The sequence below is a fragment of the Toxorhynchites rutilus genome, chromosome 1 (assembly GCF_029784135.1).
Source record: "Toxorhynchites rutilus septentrionalis strain SRP chromosome 1, ASM2978413v1, whole genome shotgun sequence".
Lineage (NCBI taxonomy): Eukaryota > Metazoa > Arthropoda > Insecta > Diptera > Culicidae > Toxorhynchites > Toxorhynchites rutilus.
Window position 1 is genome coordinate 27759967 of NC_073744.1, and position 19887 is coordinate 27779853.

Here is a 19887-nt window from a genome sequence, read left to right on the forward strand (position 1 = left end):
ATTCCATGGACGATATTCTTTATCAAACATGAATAACTCATTGGTTCCGATTCCGTTGTTATGCATTGCGTTTAGAATATTGAATGTCAGAAAATGTGAGCCTCACGGAATATTTCGCAAACGTGCAAGGAATAAAGTATTGAGATGCTCATACACTGTTTCACCGAAGCCGAATGTTTGACTCATTTTGACAGATAAAATTGATCAAAGTTTTCTGATGGTACCGATCAAATAATCGGTGTTAAGTCAGACCGGACCATGTAACATTTTTATGAATTCGTGTTTGAGTTTGAGAATAACTCGAAATTTTCAATTTTGCGACTTGGTCCGCTCTGACTTAACACCGACCTAGTGTATTTAACATAAAACACGACAAGCAAATATTCAGTTCCTGTTTGCTTAAAATTTTGTTGGTCCTGTTCTCGAACCATCTACTGACATACAGTAACTCCACCATATTTTGCGCAGTAAGGACTTTTTAAAGTTTAAACCATTCTGTAACAATATATATGCACCATGTCACAAAACAGTTAATGCGATCTTGAAACTATATAATTATTAGTTATATAACATTGAAAATAAAAACCCCAAACTAAAACTTTAGAAAATTATATAAAAAAATTTTTTTTGAAAACATATTATGTGTTCCTAACTCCGCGAACCCGTAAAATTTAAATTTGACTGTTAAAAAGGTTATGAATAACATCACCAATATTTGCATTATATGTTCAATTTATGATCCATAAAAACATAGTCGTCATGAGACATTCATATTTCGCGAGTGAGATTCGATAGAAAAGTGGAGAAGACAAACGTTATAAATGTAAAAATTAAATTATTGTCATAGGTACACCCAAAATTAATTTTTAGCATATGTTTTGGCATCCCGATTTATTACATTAAATGAGCCTAAAAATAACAAAAAAGTGCTTCTCTCTCATACTGGTATAGTCTTAGGAGTCGGCAGCACCATCTCAGATAGCAGTGAAACGTTGTGAGTATAAAGACACGGGTCATTTAAGCAACTTTGCATACTTGAAATATTCGAAAAAGAATTAGACTACTTTTTGGAAAACGCCAAATTTTTATTCTTAGTTTTTTTCAAAAAAATTATAACTAAAAAACTATGATACCTACAAAACTCTTGTTAAATAATGAAATGTAGAAAATTATTTAAATTTTTACAAAAAATACCAAAAATTTTTTGGTAAAAAATTTCGCCGACAATAAAGTTATTTAAAAAATTAAAATTCTTTTTTTTTAAAAACTTAATTTTATAGGTATCATAGTTTTTAAATTAAGAATGTTTGTAAAAAAAATAATAAAAGAATTTGGCTTTTTCCAAAAAGTAGTCTTATTATTTTTCGAATATTTGAAGTATGCAAAGTTGCTTAAGTGATCCATTTCCTTACACCCATAACGTTTCACTGTTATCTGAAATGGTGTGGCCAACGACCAGCCGAGTTTATCCTCTCCTTTTTACCCATAGAAAACACATTCCAACTCCATTTTATAATGAGGTGTAATATTATCACGCATTTATGCAACAGCATCAGTGGCTGTGTGGATAACGTGGTCGTGTAAAACAACCTTGCATTCCTTGGCTCGATTCCCGTTGACATCGTTTGGGATTTTTTTTGGTACAATCCCAAGCTGACGTTCAGTCTGAGAGAAAGAGATGTCGGCTCCCATACATACAACCATTTTGAAGCTTTTGAAACAGATGCTTTTATTTGTTCATTTCACCCTTCAGCACACGAAAAAGTATTTTTTTTGCCGAAGATAAGATGTTGTCTGCCAACGCTAGTTTGGGTGTATAAAAGACGGTCGATCAAAGCCCTGAAGGCAATAACTAATAGCAATGTTTTTAAAAGGCAGCTTAAACAATACATAAACAGAAATGGAAGCGAATATATTCTTTAAGTGTGCCAACAATGCAGTTTTTATTATCCTATGTTGTAGTTTTTGTTGAAAGCTATAAACGTTATCATTGTTAAATTTTGTTTTGTACTTTCTTCGTGAATCCCTTCAAAGGAACTATGTTCCACTGGGAACTCCAGTGGAACATAGTGGATAGAAAAAATGGAACACAAGCGAAAATACTCCTGGATAACAATCTAGCTCGTTTCGCTTCCTGTGCTGCCCATAGTTTAAATCTCGTCGGAGTACACGCGAGCAGCAGTGGTAACGTTCTTTGGAACTGTTCAAGAAATGTTCAATTATTTCAGCAGTTCGACTACACGTTGGAATGTACTTATTGAGACTTTGGGAGTATCGTTGAAAGGGCATTCCAATGCAAGATGGTCGTCAGAATGCATCCGCGTTATTAAGCCAATCAGTACCCAAAAAAAAAGTGTATTCAACTTGGTATCCCAGACAATTTTAAAGCTATTCGACCCCGGAGAACGAAGATGTGCTATAGCGGATATAGCATCAGATTTTTCATTTATAACGGAAGGCGGACAAACATCTATGAGCTTGAATCAATTGAAGCAGACTTCGTCAAATATCGGAGGGAAGTAGGAACTTGTATCAGAGGTAGAAGTGTCCAAGACGCAGATGAAGGACCTATTCTCTGGCCTGAACTCTTCGACGCCTTTTGGCATCTGGAACATCATTTTCAGATATTCTCTCGAAGCAGTTTATCTTTACATCGAGACGGCGCTACGATTTTTTCTGACGCTTCCAGTTACAGTGGCATCGTGCGAAAGCAGCTTCAGAAACCTTAAATTTAAACATTATCTTTGTTCTAAAATGAACCAAAATCGACTCAATGACTGGACAATTCTTTCGATCGAGAAATTAAGATCAACGCATAAGACTTCAGAAAACATACTTCGACTGTCGCGCTTTGGTTTTCTCATTTTCCAAAGTTTTCCCATATTCAATCTCTTTTGACGTAGAACTACGTCTTCCAGGAAGGGTACCAAATCAGAAAACATGTCACGTTTTTTTGAAATAAAGTGAACGTTAATAACTGTTTTCACTGTGAACGAATTCTCATGATTTGCATACCAATCGAATCGGAAATTCTCTAAGATTTGTTTGATATGCTATACATTGCACATTACATTCCAAACGGTTTAATTTCATGAAAACTGGAAGTATTTCATTTTTTCCCATACATTTGTTCTGCCGATTTACGGTTTCTCCAACACAGACTTCAGAATCGATGTACCTGTGGAAATCCGCTTTGCAAGTATACATGCAATTCGGAGTTATCCCCTAACACGGACTTCAAAATCAATGTGCCTGGGGGAATCCGCTTTGTCAAAACATGCAAGTCGGGGGTATTTTTTCCCACTGAGCTGTGTTTCCCTAACACGGACTTCAAAATTAATGTACCTGGGGGAATCCGTTTTGCAAATACATGCAAGTCGGGGTATTTTTTGGTGTTGAGTACTTTTGTACTCGCTTGGCGTTGTGCAGACAGGAATATGTTTCCCAAAAACGTACTTTTAAACTGAGAAGCCTAGAGAAGATACTAGAGGTGAATGAACCTTCGCGCTTCCGTTCACATATTTTGGTAGTCCTAAGCATCATATCAAACGTAAAAGGACGTCAAATTTATTTGTAACGAAGAACATGATCTATTACAAAAATTTCGATGCATTCTAAAGTAATATTCGAAGTGGTAAACAAGTGGATTACATAATGTAATTGCGTAGTTCTACGTCGAAAATATGCGGTTGTGTCCTATACACAACCCCTTACAATTTTTTGGAAAGACAAAGCTCTTCAAATCGTGGCGGTATAACTGTTGCGGGCAGACGATAAGAAAATAGTAAAATTATGTTGAAATAAGACCCCGGCAGAGCGAAGGCAAAATATGTGTAAGAGCAAGGCAAACACCAGTGTTTGTTTTTATTGCATAGATTAAGTTAGAAAATACTTGTGGCCCACTCACAAAGTGATTGCCTATCCTAAAACCCAAATAGAAAAAAGTCAACAAAGCGCAACGGTACTTGCGTATTAGCGTCACCGGAGACGATATTCAATAGATAGCAATTTTATTTTTCACACAAGCACTCAGTTATCTTTTGTATTGTTGTTACCTTGTTGTTTGCACTGTTCTGTTATTTCTTAGTGCGTATTTGGTATCTACTATATTCACGTTTGAACGCCACTGGAGAGTCACTCATATTTCAAAGCAAAAATTAACCGGGCAAACGTAATGCACCAGGCAAACGTATGCCGTCCGACGTCCGACCATCTGAAAGATCATCACCTATGTTTGAAACTAACCGGGCAATCGATGGAACACAGGTTTGCTTGCGAGAGACCGCCGCTTCCGACGGCGGGATTGCGTCACCTCGGCGGTTCCGCCTCGGTTCCTTATCCTCGTGGCGGAAACATTTGACCGCATGGGGAAAAAGCTTGCAGATATTTTTGTCATGCAAAATGCACAAAATGGTTGCGTTCAAGTTTCAAAAGAGTGATGTGTTCAGCACCCTAATTGTGAAAAAAAGTAATTACTATTGTGGACAAGCGAAAGAGTTCCATAAAGCTAATAAAAAATAAAAAATAGACATTAGAATACTAATTCTAATATAAGAAGAAACCAAAGGAAAAACTAAATAATTTAGTTCGTGACATGTTGAAATGATGAATGTTAGATCAAATTTTTTTTGCAAATATTTAATTAGTTTCAGTATATCCTCTTTCAACGTTGTTCGTTGACACAATTTGTATTACTCAAATGGAGTAATTTACTGGTATGCCTAATATGTGAATTCCTATCTGTTAAATAGCTACTAATACAATCAAAGTTCAACCTTCTATCCTCCATCTCGATCTACATCTACCTATTTTGCCGTATTTACGTTATGGCTGTACAAGAGGACCTCGAGCGGAATGTTTCACCGGAACAGTTATCCAAGCTACACCAAGGGGAGGCGAACTGCCTTACAACATATATTCTACATCAAAAACACGAAAAAGAGCGAAAACTAATATTGGTTAAATTCCCACATTCAGAATTTTGCTCAAGTATACACGAAAAATAAAACTCTGATCATTTCATCAATCAGAATAAAACTAGAACACGATTTAGAAAAAAAACAAAATCACTGCCAGAGAGTTTTGAATGCGTTGCAGCAAACCTGCTCAGTAAACATTTAGCAAAGTTTCCCCAGTCAACCCTCACAAAACACTTCATTCACAAATTCGTATGAAAGCATGAAAAAGCGTGGAAATAAATCAACGCTACGCTAACAAACTGCCACCTCTCCAATCATTCCAACAGCAACCGAACATCTCGAGCGGTTGCCAAATTGCCCCTTCATCCGTTTTATTGCATTAGCGGTTTTATGACCTGCGTGGAAAACTAATCCAACTCCAATGTCAATGTTTAGAGAACCGTGAAAAAGCTCGCAAAATAATAAACAAACAACCGATGGCAGAGGTTGTTTTGCGTTTCGGATTAGTTACACGTATCGTGGAACCGCGCTCATTCGTCGTTATAATTTAATATAGTTTTTCTTCTACATCTCGTCAAATGTAATCGACTATGCGTAAAGCCACAGCCACAGTCCAAGTGGAAACGCTAAATCAAGCCGCTCCCCACCCGGGAGCGTGCTTTTTCTAGGTAGAAAAGTTGACGATGTAAAACGACATTAAAGTGTAGTTTTTATTGGCTCCAAAGATGTATTTTTCCGACCGAAAAAATAGCTCGCGTTGTGTCGCAGAGTTAAATTAAAATATATTGTTCCATGGAGCAGTTATGTTTTTCTTGACTTAAAGTGGTCTGGTCTGGCTGGAAACTAGGCAAAAATCTCATTCCGAGCTGGTCAGATGGGAATATATAACTTTCATATAACCACAGAAAAGGGTGACAGTGAGTTAGGACTCGTTAATTATCGTATTCATGAGGATGCCCTTCATTTAGGGGTTTGTATTTCGAAAGAGTGTTTCACTTTCCTGTGATGCACGAAAAGGGTTGTGACTCGTGGCTTATCCAGTACTAATTTCCCACATTTCATGGCTCAACACTTTACGGGGTGCGAGCCACTCAGGCAGTATTTCGAATTAATGAACTGGAATAAACTGATTCCTCTTTAACTTCGGGCGCTACTGACTACAGTTGGATAATCTCTCTCGAACAACGCTGGAATTTCTACGATTCTGCACTGCACTTCAGAGGGCAATATGAATCGGAGTTTCTATTATACAGTGATAGACATTCGTTTAGCCGCACATGAAAAAAAAACTTGAAACACTTACAAAACAACTAGGAATGTTCTTTTTATCGGGATACTTATTTGCTGTAGTGATAGTATATTTAAGTCACTTTTATTGAAAGGACGTGCGGCACAATCACACACACAAGACGGCATCGGTGGATATAAACATTCAAACGTCACTTTTTCCCGAGACATACGTTTAGCCGCAGGGCATAAAATTTTTTCGCATAATCACCAAGCCTTTATCTGTGTTTTTTGAAAAGAATACTTGGGAATGTTCAATTTACAAGATAAATATTAGATGTGCAACGTAAAAAGTTGGTCAGATTAGTGATTTACGTAGAATTTGAAGGATAGCGAAGATATTCAGTGAACAAAGATTTCTAATCGCTCGATCGTAACAAAAATTAGTCTATCTGAGAAAGTGATACGGAATTTCTTTGAATAGTGAGATATTATATATTTATATATGAGATATAACGACAAACAAATGGGAACACCCAATGTCCTGGAAAAAAGGCAATGAAGATGGTCGAGTTTCGAGCGACATAGCATGCGCTGCCATAACTATTTCGCAAATAGTGACGTCAGTCGTTGTGTTTATCTTTGATTGCCCACCGCATCCATGTAAAAATGCTATTTTCAGGAAGTAATTTATCAATTAAAAACGTAAATTTTTGTAGAGCTCCCGCTGAATATGAGGCTAATGTGATAGCGTGAATTGAATATTTGTGAAATGACGTCGAAAAAGACGGATAAAAGTGATATTTCCATGTGCCATTTTCACTCCCCCACGTTCATCGAAACAAACGAAGTTTCATTATTTTACCGTTATGAAGTTGATGTCTCGAAGGCTCTCAGCGTCGATGTGTATGTTGTGAGATAATAATCGCCAATTAATCAAAATTTCACCGAAAATGTCACTGCTTTCGAGAACTAAGCATACGACTGCTCTCTGGATCTCTTTACCACATGAATAATCGAAATAAGCCTCGATATAATTGTCATCTGTTAAAAAAACAACCAGTTGAACGATTTCATGATAATTTTAGCTCTAATTATCATGCAACCGTGAGTATTTTCAACATTGTTTTGTTTCTTCCATATACATTCCATATTGAATGCAAATAATTACGACATGATATTTGGCTTGCCAATACAGATACACTTCGCCTCCTGCTCCACCTCTATATGTACCTCATTGGGGAACACCAAAGTTACTTTGCGTCTTAAAGGTCGAATAAGACACGAAACAACCAGGAAACGATGTCCTGTTCATACATTAAGGCCCAACCGATTCTGTTCCAGTAACGAAGAGGCATATTGCGCGCATCTTGAATGAGTCACCAAACATCATGTGGAAGAAAACCCATAAGCAGAACCATCTCATTTTCGCCCGGCAATACATGGAATGGAAACTAGAATGGAGAAATGTTGTATTTCGCGGCGAAAAAAGTTCAATTTGGATGGTTCGGACGGTTACAGTTGCTATTGGTACAATTTAAGTCAACGGCATGTCGTGAGATCGAAGCGAAACTTTGGGGGCGGAAGTTTGACAGTGTGGGGAGCCGTTTCCTATCACAGCAAGCTTCTCATTTGTTTCATTTTCACTCGAATGAACATATTGAGAATAACGCTACCGAGGATGTCGTTTTTTCAGCAGGATTATGCATAGATCCACGTTTCCTTGCAATCGAAGCCATGGTTTGCCGAGAAGGACATTCCGCTTCTTGAATGACCTGGTGGCAGTTGATTGCAATCCCATAGAGAATCTTGGCCGAGATGGTCTATGCAAACGGATAACAATTTGACAACAGTTCCAGTCTCAAGGCAGTAATTCAGGAATGTTCGGCTATAATCAAAATGGCAACACTTTAAAAGCTGTCTGACTCGATGCCAAATCGAGTTTTCAAAGTGATCCGGAATGGAGGTGGACATACTAAATATTAGCTACCGATTGGACTCGAAATTTGCCGCACAAATTTTCTTTTATTGAAATTATAGGATGCGGCCAAACGAATGTCCACCCTGATTCCACATATTTGAATTACTTAGAAAACAAAAAGTGAATTTATACTTTTTTTTAGAATGAATTCGATGAGAATAAACAATAATCGTCTTTTATGAGCAAAACTGTACAAAGAATTGACTTATTTTTAAAACTATTGAGGAAGAATAGGGTGCGACTAAACGAATGTCTACCACTGTATGCAAAACGACAATGCGGTAGGGAATAGGGCAAATACATTATCGAATCTCATCAGTTTGAAAATTGACCAGCAATTGTGCGTTGAAACCAAATCTAAGTACGAAACTGCTCCAGAAAAGTGAAACAAGATTTCGGACACCGATATTTCGATGGAAATCGCAATATTCTCACAAAACGACAATGTTACAAATAATATTCATAACCTCACGATATACACCTTGCACAATTTTCCGCCAACTTTCACGAGTCACCACGAACAGCCTGAGCAAGCCAACATTGCTATAACCTTTATATTATTTGCTCTCTGCCTTGCCAACAACCAATTGCACCTTTAAGAGCTAATTCTATACTGATTTGTGTCCTCGTTACAGATACACTGCAAAAGAGGTAAACGTTTAAAAGAGTCCTTAAATTGTTGAGCCCTGCGTGTGTGTTTCAAAGATCGCCAAAAACTAAACAAACCAAACGAACTATCCATTATAAAATAATAATCAAACCAAACCAAAAAAAAATACCCCCATCAGGTGAGAGGATCTAATTTACATTTTTGTCCATATTCTCTTCCCCATCCCTATGACTGCCGTCCATAATCCACTATACTGCTACCACCACCACCGCCACCTACGCCAACACCCAATCCCACTGTTGACAATGAGTAGTCACAGTTCTGACGAGAGTCTACCTCTGATGATAATTATGACGAGTTGCTAATATCCTGGTGACACCACATCCAACACACCCAATGTGTAGTGTAGCAATGTATAAAAGGATACGCACAGATTAGTGACACAACAGTAAATATCAAACTCTTTCTCTGTCGGATTTCTGTAAACTAATTTCTTCACTAAGATCCAAGATTGTTAGAAATCATTGATTGATGTATATTCTCCTGCTAAAAGCTGACTGTGACCAGCCACTCGATATTATTTGAATACACATACACAGCTAGTAGAAGTTGCTCACCTGGTCTGTTTTTGATTACACAAAGTATCTTTGCACAATGTTAATGCACTTTTCAATTGAAATAAGGACCACCGTTGAAACATTGGAGAATGGCAAAAATAATCTGCCCAATTTTATACACTACTTGTCATCTATATTTCTTTCCGTCGCTGTACAGCTGTAAAAAAATTTGAAGTTCAATCTTCGCTGGAATTCTTAGCGGACCTATAACTTTCCCAAACAATTGTTTTCAATTGGACTATAGTTTGGTGTGAAATATGGATAGAAAAAAATCCGTTTTGACGATATCTAAATTTAGACTTTAACAGATATTACACGGTAAAAATTTTCATCAAAATATCAACATTTGTCATCATATTGAGGAAAATATACCGTGTGAAGTGTAGATTATGCGGTTTCACCAAAGTGTCCATCTCGACATCTCGACTGTTCCAGTATCTGTCCCTTTAGCTTGGGAGATTGTAATCACAACTGACACTCACCATAATAAGTTTTTCGTGAGTCCCCGTAATAGTTTCACTCGTTGAAGGATAAGGCCCTGTTCTCACTGCAGCGGGGCAGACGAGCGCTCGTCTCGTTTGTTTTCATATTCCAAAAGCCGAGCTCGATTAAAAACAGACGAGCAGCTCGTCTGGCTCGACGACCGTTTGGCCGCGCTCGCCAATGAATCAGTCGGATCGTCTAGATTATTTGATGTGTTTGTTCACCTTGTTGATTTTAAGCATCGGTACTCTTCTGTTCCGCCTTTAGCGCGATTCACATCCAACATCCACGTCACGTTCACGTTCCGTCACGTCACGTTGCGTCAATTATTCTTCCATGAAATTCCTATTGAAGCATTCACATACACCAGCAATGGCAAGTCGAAGTTACCGTTGCCGGTGTATGTGAATGTTTGCATAAGAACTGCTTGGAAGAATAATTGACGCAACGTGACGTGACGGAACGTGAACGTGACGTGGATGTTGTATGTGAATCGCTCTTTTATCTCCAAACATTGTTTCGCGGCTAAACTAGCATTGCATAAGTTATGTATGTTTTCAACTGCAGCAATCAAAATCGATTCAGTAATTGCAAAATTGTACAGATTTTCAAATGGGTTTTTTCCATACACAATCAAATGTACACATTGAACTCATATCCAGGGATGTCAGATAAATGTTTTGAAAATATTAACATGACTCGAAAAGTCTCTTCAAATCATATTGAACGAAAATGAATAATTTGTGGATTTTTGATAATGTTTTTCTACTCATTTACATTGCGTTTCATTCGTCGTAACTAAATGTTTTGAAATTTATTGCTATGAATGCAAAAAAATGATAGGAGGTTGTGTCCAAGATACGACCGCATTGTTGACGTAGAACTACACTCTTATTTTATATAAGTCGCCATACATTGGTGGCTTGAAACTACTAGGAATATAAACACTTCTCATCATTTTGCGCTATTCTCAAAAGAAACGCTTATGTTAATATTACTGGCCTCAAAAAAAGTTGCATTACTTTCTCATGCTCGAGGGAAGCGCAGCTGTCACCCTTAGCGGAGGAGGCTTTGCTACTGGCAAGCGAAATCTAATCACATACAAAAGTCCAGAAAAGAGTTTATTTTGCTTGTTTAATCACCAAGAAAGTAAATGTCGTTCTTGGTGATTAAACAAGCAAAATAAACTCTTTTTGTTAATAACAACCTCGAAAACAGTAGCAATGCTTCATTATTATCAATATTAGCGCAAATGCAATCCTAGTTGAAGGCAGTTTTGCGATTGGCACGCGAACCCAAATAACTTATAACATTCCAGTAAGACATTCAAGATGCTTGGTATTCCCCAAATATTTTTTTGGCGCACAACCTTAACGCCTGCTTAGCCATAACGTCAGTTTAATGCATTGATGCATTCTCAAAGGCACCAACGAAGCCCTTATGATGACGGAAAACAAACCATGTTAACAGCTTGGAAAAAGACTGAATTATGCCACACAGCTTGTTCTTTGCTGTAACACTCATCGATGCGAATTCGCTGATGACTTTGTCAAGAGCGACCGACTTCACCACCAGCGGGGGGAGTTTGATTTTGGTTGCTGTCTGGGTAACGGCGTTTACATATTCGACCGACGCGCCGAAATCGCCTACTTCGCTGTTGTTCGATGCGGTGTCACACTTGTGAAGGCTCGGTTCAGTGCGAGCGCTTTTCACTGCACCAACATTGCGTACATCATTAGATGACGCTTGCTTCGAAATTTTATTGTCCCTGGCAATGCGTTCGTTTTTTGCAGGACTCGAGCATGCCTTCCTCTTCTTCATGCCCATCACACACTACGCGAAGCGTCCAATTTATGACGCGGAAAGAAAAACACACGATATGAATAACGCCAAAAACGAACTGAAAAATCCACACGCCAAGTTGGATTACCACTGGTGGGGTCCAATCTTAGATCGAAGCACAGCGAAAGCAAAGTGAACTGGATTGCTCAACAGTCCGATGCCGAATGAAAATTTGCCTCAGCGGGATCCACTGTTTATACTCTTGGCAAGTATTCCCCTTCATTCTTCTACCTTTTCCTTTGTTCACGGAGACTTTAAATCCTACGATTTCCCCTCCGTTGGTCGTCGATAAGTTGCTCGTTATTGACAGCTCTGTTCGGGAAAGCACACAAATGGACAGAACAAATGTATGGGAAAATGGAAACGCTTAAAGTTTTCAGGAATTTTAACCATCTAAAAAAACAGTGGAATCTAATGTATAGCATATTAAACAAATCTTACGTAATATCCGATTCGTTTAGTATGTAAATCGCCAAAATCCATTTGCGACAAAAATAGTTATTAACGTTAACTTTATTTCATAAAAACGTGACCTGTTTTCTGATTTGGCACCCTTAATGAAAGACGTAGTTCTACGTCAAAAAACAAGACTACTTCATTGTACAACTGTGAATGGAAATACGTACATGCACATAAGATTTACCATTTTCGGGATAAATCGTTGATTAGGTGAACAAAAATTGACCCCAATAAATCCATAGTAACAAAACGTCTGAGTGATGAAACCATGTCCTGGTAGGAATATTAAAGAAACCGAAAGATATATGAAACTTATTCCTTTGTGTTATGATTTTAGTATTTTGCAATAAAAATGTTTGTTGCTTTTCTCAAAATAAAAACATGTCCTCACATCTGAAATCACTGATCATACCGAGAAAAAGTGACAGAAGTCTCTCCAGTCTACCAAATGAAACATTTCAATGAAACTCGTGTACTGGAATATGATATTTTGCTCGTCTCGAAGGTGACTGAAGCCGAGACGATACGAGTTGCTCGTCTCGTTTTCTGGAATCAGACCCATAATTTTTATCTGCGTGCGAAACATGCCTTCATTATGATTTTATTTTATTTCCATTTTCGTCAAGATAAAGAACTAAGAAAGGTCCCTTGTCATGAAAGGTGTTCATGAATATGGCTAATCCCATTGTGGGAAAAATCCGAGCAGCGAGGGAAATTGAAAAAACATATACAGGGTTTTCCAACTTTAAATTCCGAAAGTAAATTGAAATAAAACACACTTAGAATTCGAATTTCAATGAAACTTTTATTTCAAATTAAAGTTTAGTTTATGCCATTATGTGTGAAATACAACATCATTCAAATGTCCACCTAGGGCTTCCTCGCACACCTTGATCCGGAACAGGTAAATTTCGATGACTTTTCGGCACATATGGGACGGTATCTCGGTCATAACTTCACGAATGTTGTCTTTCAAATGTTCAAGAGTTTGCGGACAGTTGACATAGACACGGTATTTCGCATAACCCCACAAAAAAAAGTCTAGCGGGTTCAAATCGCATGATCTGGACGGCCAATTGGCATCACCAAAACGCGAAATTATCTTCTTCTTCTTCTTCTTCAATGGCACTAACGTTCCTAGAGGAACTTCGCCGTCTCAACGTAGTATTACTTGCGTCATTTTTATTAGTACTTAGTTGAGATTTCTATGCCAAATAACACGCCTTGAATGCATTCTGAGTGGCAAGCTCTAGAATACGCGTGATCACAGTGCAAATCGGAGGAAATTTCTTTGACGAAAAATTCCCCCGACCAGAACGGGAATCGAACCCGAACACCCGGTATGTTAGTTATGACGCTAACCACTCGGCCACGGGAGCACACCGCGAAATTATGCGTCCCTCAAATTTCGTTCGCAATATGGCCATTTTCGGTCGTGTTGTGTGGCACGTGGCGCCGTCCTGCTAAAACCACATGTCATCCGTATCCATATCTTCAATTTGTGGCAAAAAAAATCGGTAAACATGCGGCCATAGCGCTCACCATTCACAGTTACCGTCTCGCCGTCCTCATTTTCAAAAAAATACGGCCCGATGACTCCACCAGACCATAATGCGCACCAAACAGTGACTTTTGGCGGATGCAATGGTCTCTCAACAATCACGTGTGGATTTTCTGAGCCCCATATACGGAAATTTTGGGTGTTCACATAGCCACCGAGCTCGAAATGTGCCTCATCGCTGAAGAAAATTTGATGCGAAAATTCAGCATTTTGCTGCTGTTGTTCGTTCACCCAATCGACATATGCCCGACGCATTCCATGGTCACCACGCTCTAATTTTTGTACCTGTTGGACTTTATATGGATGTTGGTGCAAGTCCAAATGCAAAATTCGCCACAATGATGTGTTTGACAAGCCCAATTGCTGAGCACGCCGTGGAATCGAAACATTCGGGTCATCCTCCATAATGGCAGCAACAGCAGCAATATTTTCGGCCGAACGCACATTACGATGATGCACAGGTTTCACAATATCCGCTACGGATCCACTTTGTTCGAAATTACGCACTACATTAGCGATTGTGTGCTCTGTAGACCGTCCATGACGACCCAAATCCGTCCGTAATGTTCGAAAAACATTTGCCGGTTTTTCATCATTTTTATAGTATAATTTAACAAAATTAACACGTTGTGCGATGCTAAAACGACCCATATTGTAAAATGGCAGACATTCCACTAACGATATGACGCTTTGGTTGACAGCTATGTCAAACGGTTGTCAGCGCAGGGCTGTATACTTTCGGAAGCCCGAAATGGAAAACCCTGTACATTGATTTTTCAAAGTTGACCGATGGTTCGAAAAAAAAATTCCTCCCTTTTTTCCACTACAAAAATTCATAACTTTCGAACTACTGGACCGATTTAGATGATCGACATATCTAATTGAAGCTTAAGAGTTAGTTTTCTTTGAAAAAATATTACTTTTGCGAAGAAATTGGATTTTCGTTTTTATAATTATTGATTGAGTTAGTTTTTATAATTTTCTCAATTAAAGATAGAGGGCGTTATATTTTTTTGGAAAGCTGAGTTTTTTTTTACATAATATATCTGAAAAATTACAGAGGTATTATTTTTCCTTTTTGAGTTATTATTTACCAAATTCAACATGTTTCACGCGTATTCTAGAGCTTGCTACTCCAGAGTACATTCAAGGCGTGTTATTTGGCATAGAAATCTCAACCAAGTACTGCTAACAAAAATGACGCAAGTAATGCTACGTTGAGAAGGCAAAAGTTCCACTGGAACGTTAGTGCCATCCAAAAAGAAGAAGTCTTCGTTCAATATTCCTATTTGATTAGACCTATGCGACCTATGCGAGACCAATCTTCCCGCAAGTGTGATATTTTTTCAAAGAAGGTTGCTTGTTGGTTTCAATTTAATATGTCGATCATCTCAATCGGTTCATTAGTTTAAATTTTATGATTTTTTGCAAAAAGTCATTTTTGGATAAAAGGAGAAACATGATTTTTCAGACCACCGGGTAACTTTGAAAACCCATATCTCAAAAACGAAAAAAAAATAGCATCTCTGGTATCGAGATATATTATGTAAAAAATCCTCAGCTTTCAGGAAAAAATATAAAAAATATACCCCCCTCTAGTCCAGAGCCACTTGGGGGTCTTCGTAACCACATTGATTGCGCGTTCGCTTAGTAAGCGATCGATCGTGAGTTCAAAACTCAGGGCCCTCATTGACCATCTTTGTGTTGTTACAGAATAGCTACGTCCACGCAACAATCATCAGCGATGGAGATCGATCCACGGTCGAAATAAGATCGATTCATCCATACAACTGCTCCGCTCTGCAAGACACATCGGGATGCTGTTCAATAAATAACTCAACAATGATCAATCAACTGTCTCCGCTGTCCGGTGGTCCAACTGGATAATGGAAGAACAGAAAGAATACTCTTACGCCTAAATGGCTACTGTGTGAATGTACCATATGTAATGGTATAGAAGGAATACTGGCGAATGGCAACTGTGTAATGTGCTAATTGTAGATATGATAACCATGTGACATGTATACGATTAAAATTCGGCTCTGTTATAGCTAAAATGCTAATGAGCCTTAAATAAATAAATGGGATAAAAAAAAAGATTTCGATATAGTGGTCCTAAAGAATTATTTCGATGATTTCTAAAATAATATCCGATATAAAAAGCAAACTGATTTTTATGATTTGTTTGTCGGTGGAGATCTTTTGTGAATTTATGGGTGTTTTGTCCTCATAAAATATAATGAAGTGTAATGTTATTTTCTTCCAAAAAATTACAAAATAAAGTGTCCGAAATTTGATTTAGTGTCCGAAGTATGATTCGCTTCATTTGAAAAGCATTTTATTCGATGATTTTTTTATGTTTTCAATCAAATAGGTACCAAAGTAAAAAGCTTAAAAGCATAATGAGCTAATTTATTAAAAATATCAACCAAATGCATAAAGTTTAGATCTGTTTTGCTGCATCATATGCCTTAAGCGTCCGAAATATGATTCAGAACGGTATCTCGTTTCAGTCGCAGCAGAGGTAAGACCTATTTCCGAGTCCAAGGGCCGATATGGCATACTCCAAAGATTTCGGCCATTAAATTTGGCAATCCTACCAGGAGCTGCACGGCTACTTGTTTAGTCGCAGAGGGATCGATTACTAGCGTTGTAACAAAGTGGAATCGATTGTATAAAACAATTACGAAAAAGAAAATCCGTGAAGTGAAAAAACATTCCTGTCTTCCTTGCTTAGTAATCGTGATAGGTTTAGAATCGCCGGTAGTTGAAAACATGGGCAAACGCACGTATTATCGCTTACCCTATTTCTTGTTAGGAAGGCATTCCATGTTTCGAACCGATGCGCAGGGTTTTATGTGCATCTTAACACGTTCATCGCCTAGCGCGATCTGGCTGAGTCTCTTGCGGGATCCGACTATCGGATAAATTATTCAATGGGTTTCGTAAGAAACAGTAAGACAAACCATCCGAAATATAAACTAATAAAAAGTATAGTATACATTATATTATTATGGCTTAGATTTTCATCCTTTTCCATCAAATTCCTTTTAAAAATCAATTTCAATTTTAGCGAGAAAAGTGTCACGGAGTAACGGGGCAACGAACGTGTTAAACCGACTTCGAGAGGACACAAAGCGAGCTCTAAATCGCACGGTCCTCAGGCTTACCTCATATAGTGTCGATCTTGAATATGTACGAAGGAAAGAAAACATCGCTAAAAGTCCGCGGGAAAGCGGATCAAGTTAGATTCTTGACGGGGGATGACATGCTACAGCGGATGATGTACAGCTTGATGCTCTTGAAACTGGATTTTGGCCTAGTAGTTTAAGAGATTTGATGACAACTTGACTGTACGCAATTGAATTTTGATCAAAATTGGTAGCACCGTCATACCACAGATTCTAAGCCAGAAAACGCTAGAGATCGCTCACGAGGGTCAGGGTGGACTGGATGGAAACAATCGCCTTAGAATACGATTAGCCCTTTTCTAAATGCAGTGGTCGATTCTAATCATAGTGGACTTGCAACAATGATCGAAGTTTTTAAATTTTCTCAAGAATAAATCCTTTATAAATTTTTCGTGCCGATTTCTCAAAACTTAAATTAAAACAAACTCTCTTCTTGAATGAAACATATTCTACTAACATATTACCTATTTTGATTGCATGAAGTATACAAGTTTCCTTACTGTAATGAAAATCAATGAAAACTCAAAAAAAAATTTAATACCCACTCAATGTGTTAACAGTGCCTACGATTGTACTAGTTGTTGTAATGCTTTCCAAATCTCACTGATACTTGTTCATATAGCACGAATAACCAATGACCATCTTAAGTGCTAAATATACATTTCTGATGTCAACTCTGCGTCAAGTTTGACGTCTGACACTTATTGACAGATGAAATTTGATCAGCGTGGACTAATCAAATATAGTTAGCACAAACCACAACAAGCAATATTCAGTTATTGAATACCTAAATTCTTTTTTCGATCTGTTCGTCAAACCTGTAAGTGCATGGTTACGTTACGTGGTTACTTCAGTTGATTTTTTCCCTTGCTCGATGCTTAATATTGTTTGCCGCTGGGTTTGGACGGATAACCGGAATACCATGTGACAGAGACCTTACACTACAAGCTCTGAGACCACTCGAATACACATACATACATTTATTTATAATATATTTATATATAATTGCCTAAATCAAACTAATACTCATAGACATGACAAACATACTATCTATAATGTTTGTCCGGTCACCGGATATTGTAATGGCAGTAGACGGTTGCATCAATGTGAAAGAAATTAAACTAAACTACCCTATTGAGGGTTTCAAAGGATAAAATATTTCTCAATTATATAATTACACATAACATGAATCTATCGCACAGCTCGCATCAATTCCTAGACTGAATCACTCACTCAATCAGAAATTCAACATTTGTCAAAATCATAAACACTTTCATAACTTACTAATGTAATCATTCGTCGGCAGATTCTTTGCTCTATCTCTTATCTCGACCACTCCTTTGGAAAAAGAATGGTTCCATAGTGAGATGGAATGATCTTTGCTGGTGATAATCAAGGTTAATTTAGCGCACCCAGATTGCACAAACTCAATGAGATGCACGGTTTTACTTATCTATTTCCGAAGAAGATGGTAGATGAGAATGTGGAATATATCTACTGTGAATCGATTAGCCAACTGTTGTTTATGCTTGATAATTGGAATCACAAAATTAGAATTGGATTAACGTTTAGAGAGATTTGAAAGTTCCAAGAATAGGAAAAAAATAGGAAAAAAAGCGCCGAATTACTAGCAACATTGTGTAGTTCTATGAACTGCGAGAGAAACCCATCTCGTCACTTATAGTTGTATGAAATTAGGCGCCAACTGACATGCGAAAAGAAAGCATTCGTATTGAGAATGCTTTTCCAAAATGAGCTGATGAAAGTTAACGAAGATCTGATATGATCGACAGAAAACTTGTATTGAATCGCATTCAGGGTAGAAACTTGCATTGTTCATTTCCAATTACACATTTAGCCTTAATAACAGTTGGCTATTTGCGCACTGCACATTTTTGTCCAATAAACTCTCTTATCTCTGTCTCATTCTATTTATCTATTACCTCTCTTTCTTTCTCTCTCTCTTCTCCCACTCTGTCTACCTTCTACTATTATAATACACGCTCGAACTTTCTGTATGCTACTATTATGTCCACACGCAGTCGGCCGGTGTTCTGTAGAAGGGATATTGTCATGGCATCACCAACCTCTACCACCAGATAGAACTCACCGTCACCCGGATGGACAACCCACCACCTTCATCTCCATCTTCTCCACAATCATCACCAACAACAACTACAACAACAGCAACAGCAAAACTCCCACCAGGGTACCATTGTCAATGTCACCGCAGAACACGCCAAGGCCACATTCTAGGCCAAACGACCATCAATCTGGTTGTAGGACCATCTCCTGAAGCTTAGGCGGCCACCACTCCCCAACGTAAGTACTCACCATATCTTTCTCTATCTCTTTCTCCCCAGACACTTCCCCCACCAACACACACACACATCCAATTTCTGTTTCTATCTTTTTCCCTCTGCAACTAATTGATCATCATTTATCATTAGAAATTACAGCATTCACAGCTCGGAGGGCACGTATTTTCTCGTTGCCATGTAGAAAAGATTGCGCCCGAAATGGTAGCTCTCTGCTAGGAAACAAACAACAAGATATGCTCTCGCATTCGAGTTGTCCCCATGTGACCGAAAAGATTCCTTTTTTATTTTGTTCTATCCAGTTTTTGTGTGTTGTGTCGAAAAAATCGCTCGCTTTTATCGATGCCATAAAAGCGCAGGAGGAATGATTCTTGAGCGAATTTGTTCCAACAAGAAAGATGGAATGAATGGAATAAACCCCCGGATCTCGAGGCGGGCGGCGATAGTGATTTTCGTTTCGTTGGATTTGTTTTTCATTTTTCTTATTTTGGGATGATGACCAGATTGCCGGCTTGCACATTATTCATTTTCAGCCATCAGAATATCAAAAGCAGCCATCAAAATACGGTAGACTCATTCGTTAGTATTCTAGGATAATTCCGACACAAAGTCAGTTCACAGAGATGCTAACCTTTAGTAGGGGCGATATTCAAAAATAAAAAATAAAATGCTTTCCCCT

The 19887-nt window shown here is 38.1% G+C and overlaps 1 protein-coding gene across 22 annotated transcripts in view; it reads left to right on the forward strand.

Moving 5' to 3' along the window:
- LOC129763585 (putative thiamine transporter SLC35F3) overlaps nt 1-19887 on the forward strand; it is a 114865-nt gene that overhangs the window by 68369 nt on the left and 26609 nt on the right. For 4 of the 22 annotated variants that reach the window (XR_008740980.1, XM_055762815.1, XM_055762814.1 and 1 more), the window contains 2 exons: nt 8763-8778; nt 18990-19212. The exons of 8 other annotated variants lie outside the window; for them this stretch is intronic. Coding sequence is in view for 11 of the 14 variants with exons in the window: in XM_055762818.1 (XP_055618793.1) it covers nt 8763-8778; nt 18990-19193 (220 nt within the window). In the remaining 3 variants the exon portion in view is untranslated. Of the gene's footprint in view, nt 1-8762; nt 8779-9050; nt 9186-18932; nt 19213-19887 lie in introns of those variants that run through there. 10 more of the 22 variants (XR_008740981.1, XM_055762817.1, XM_055762816.1 and 7 more) reach the window with 6 other exon arrangements.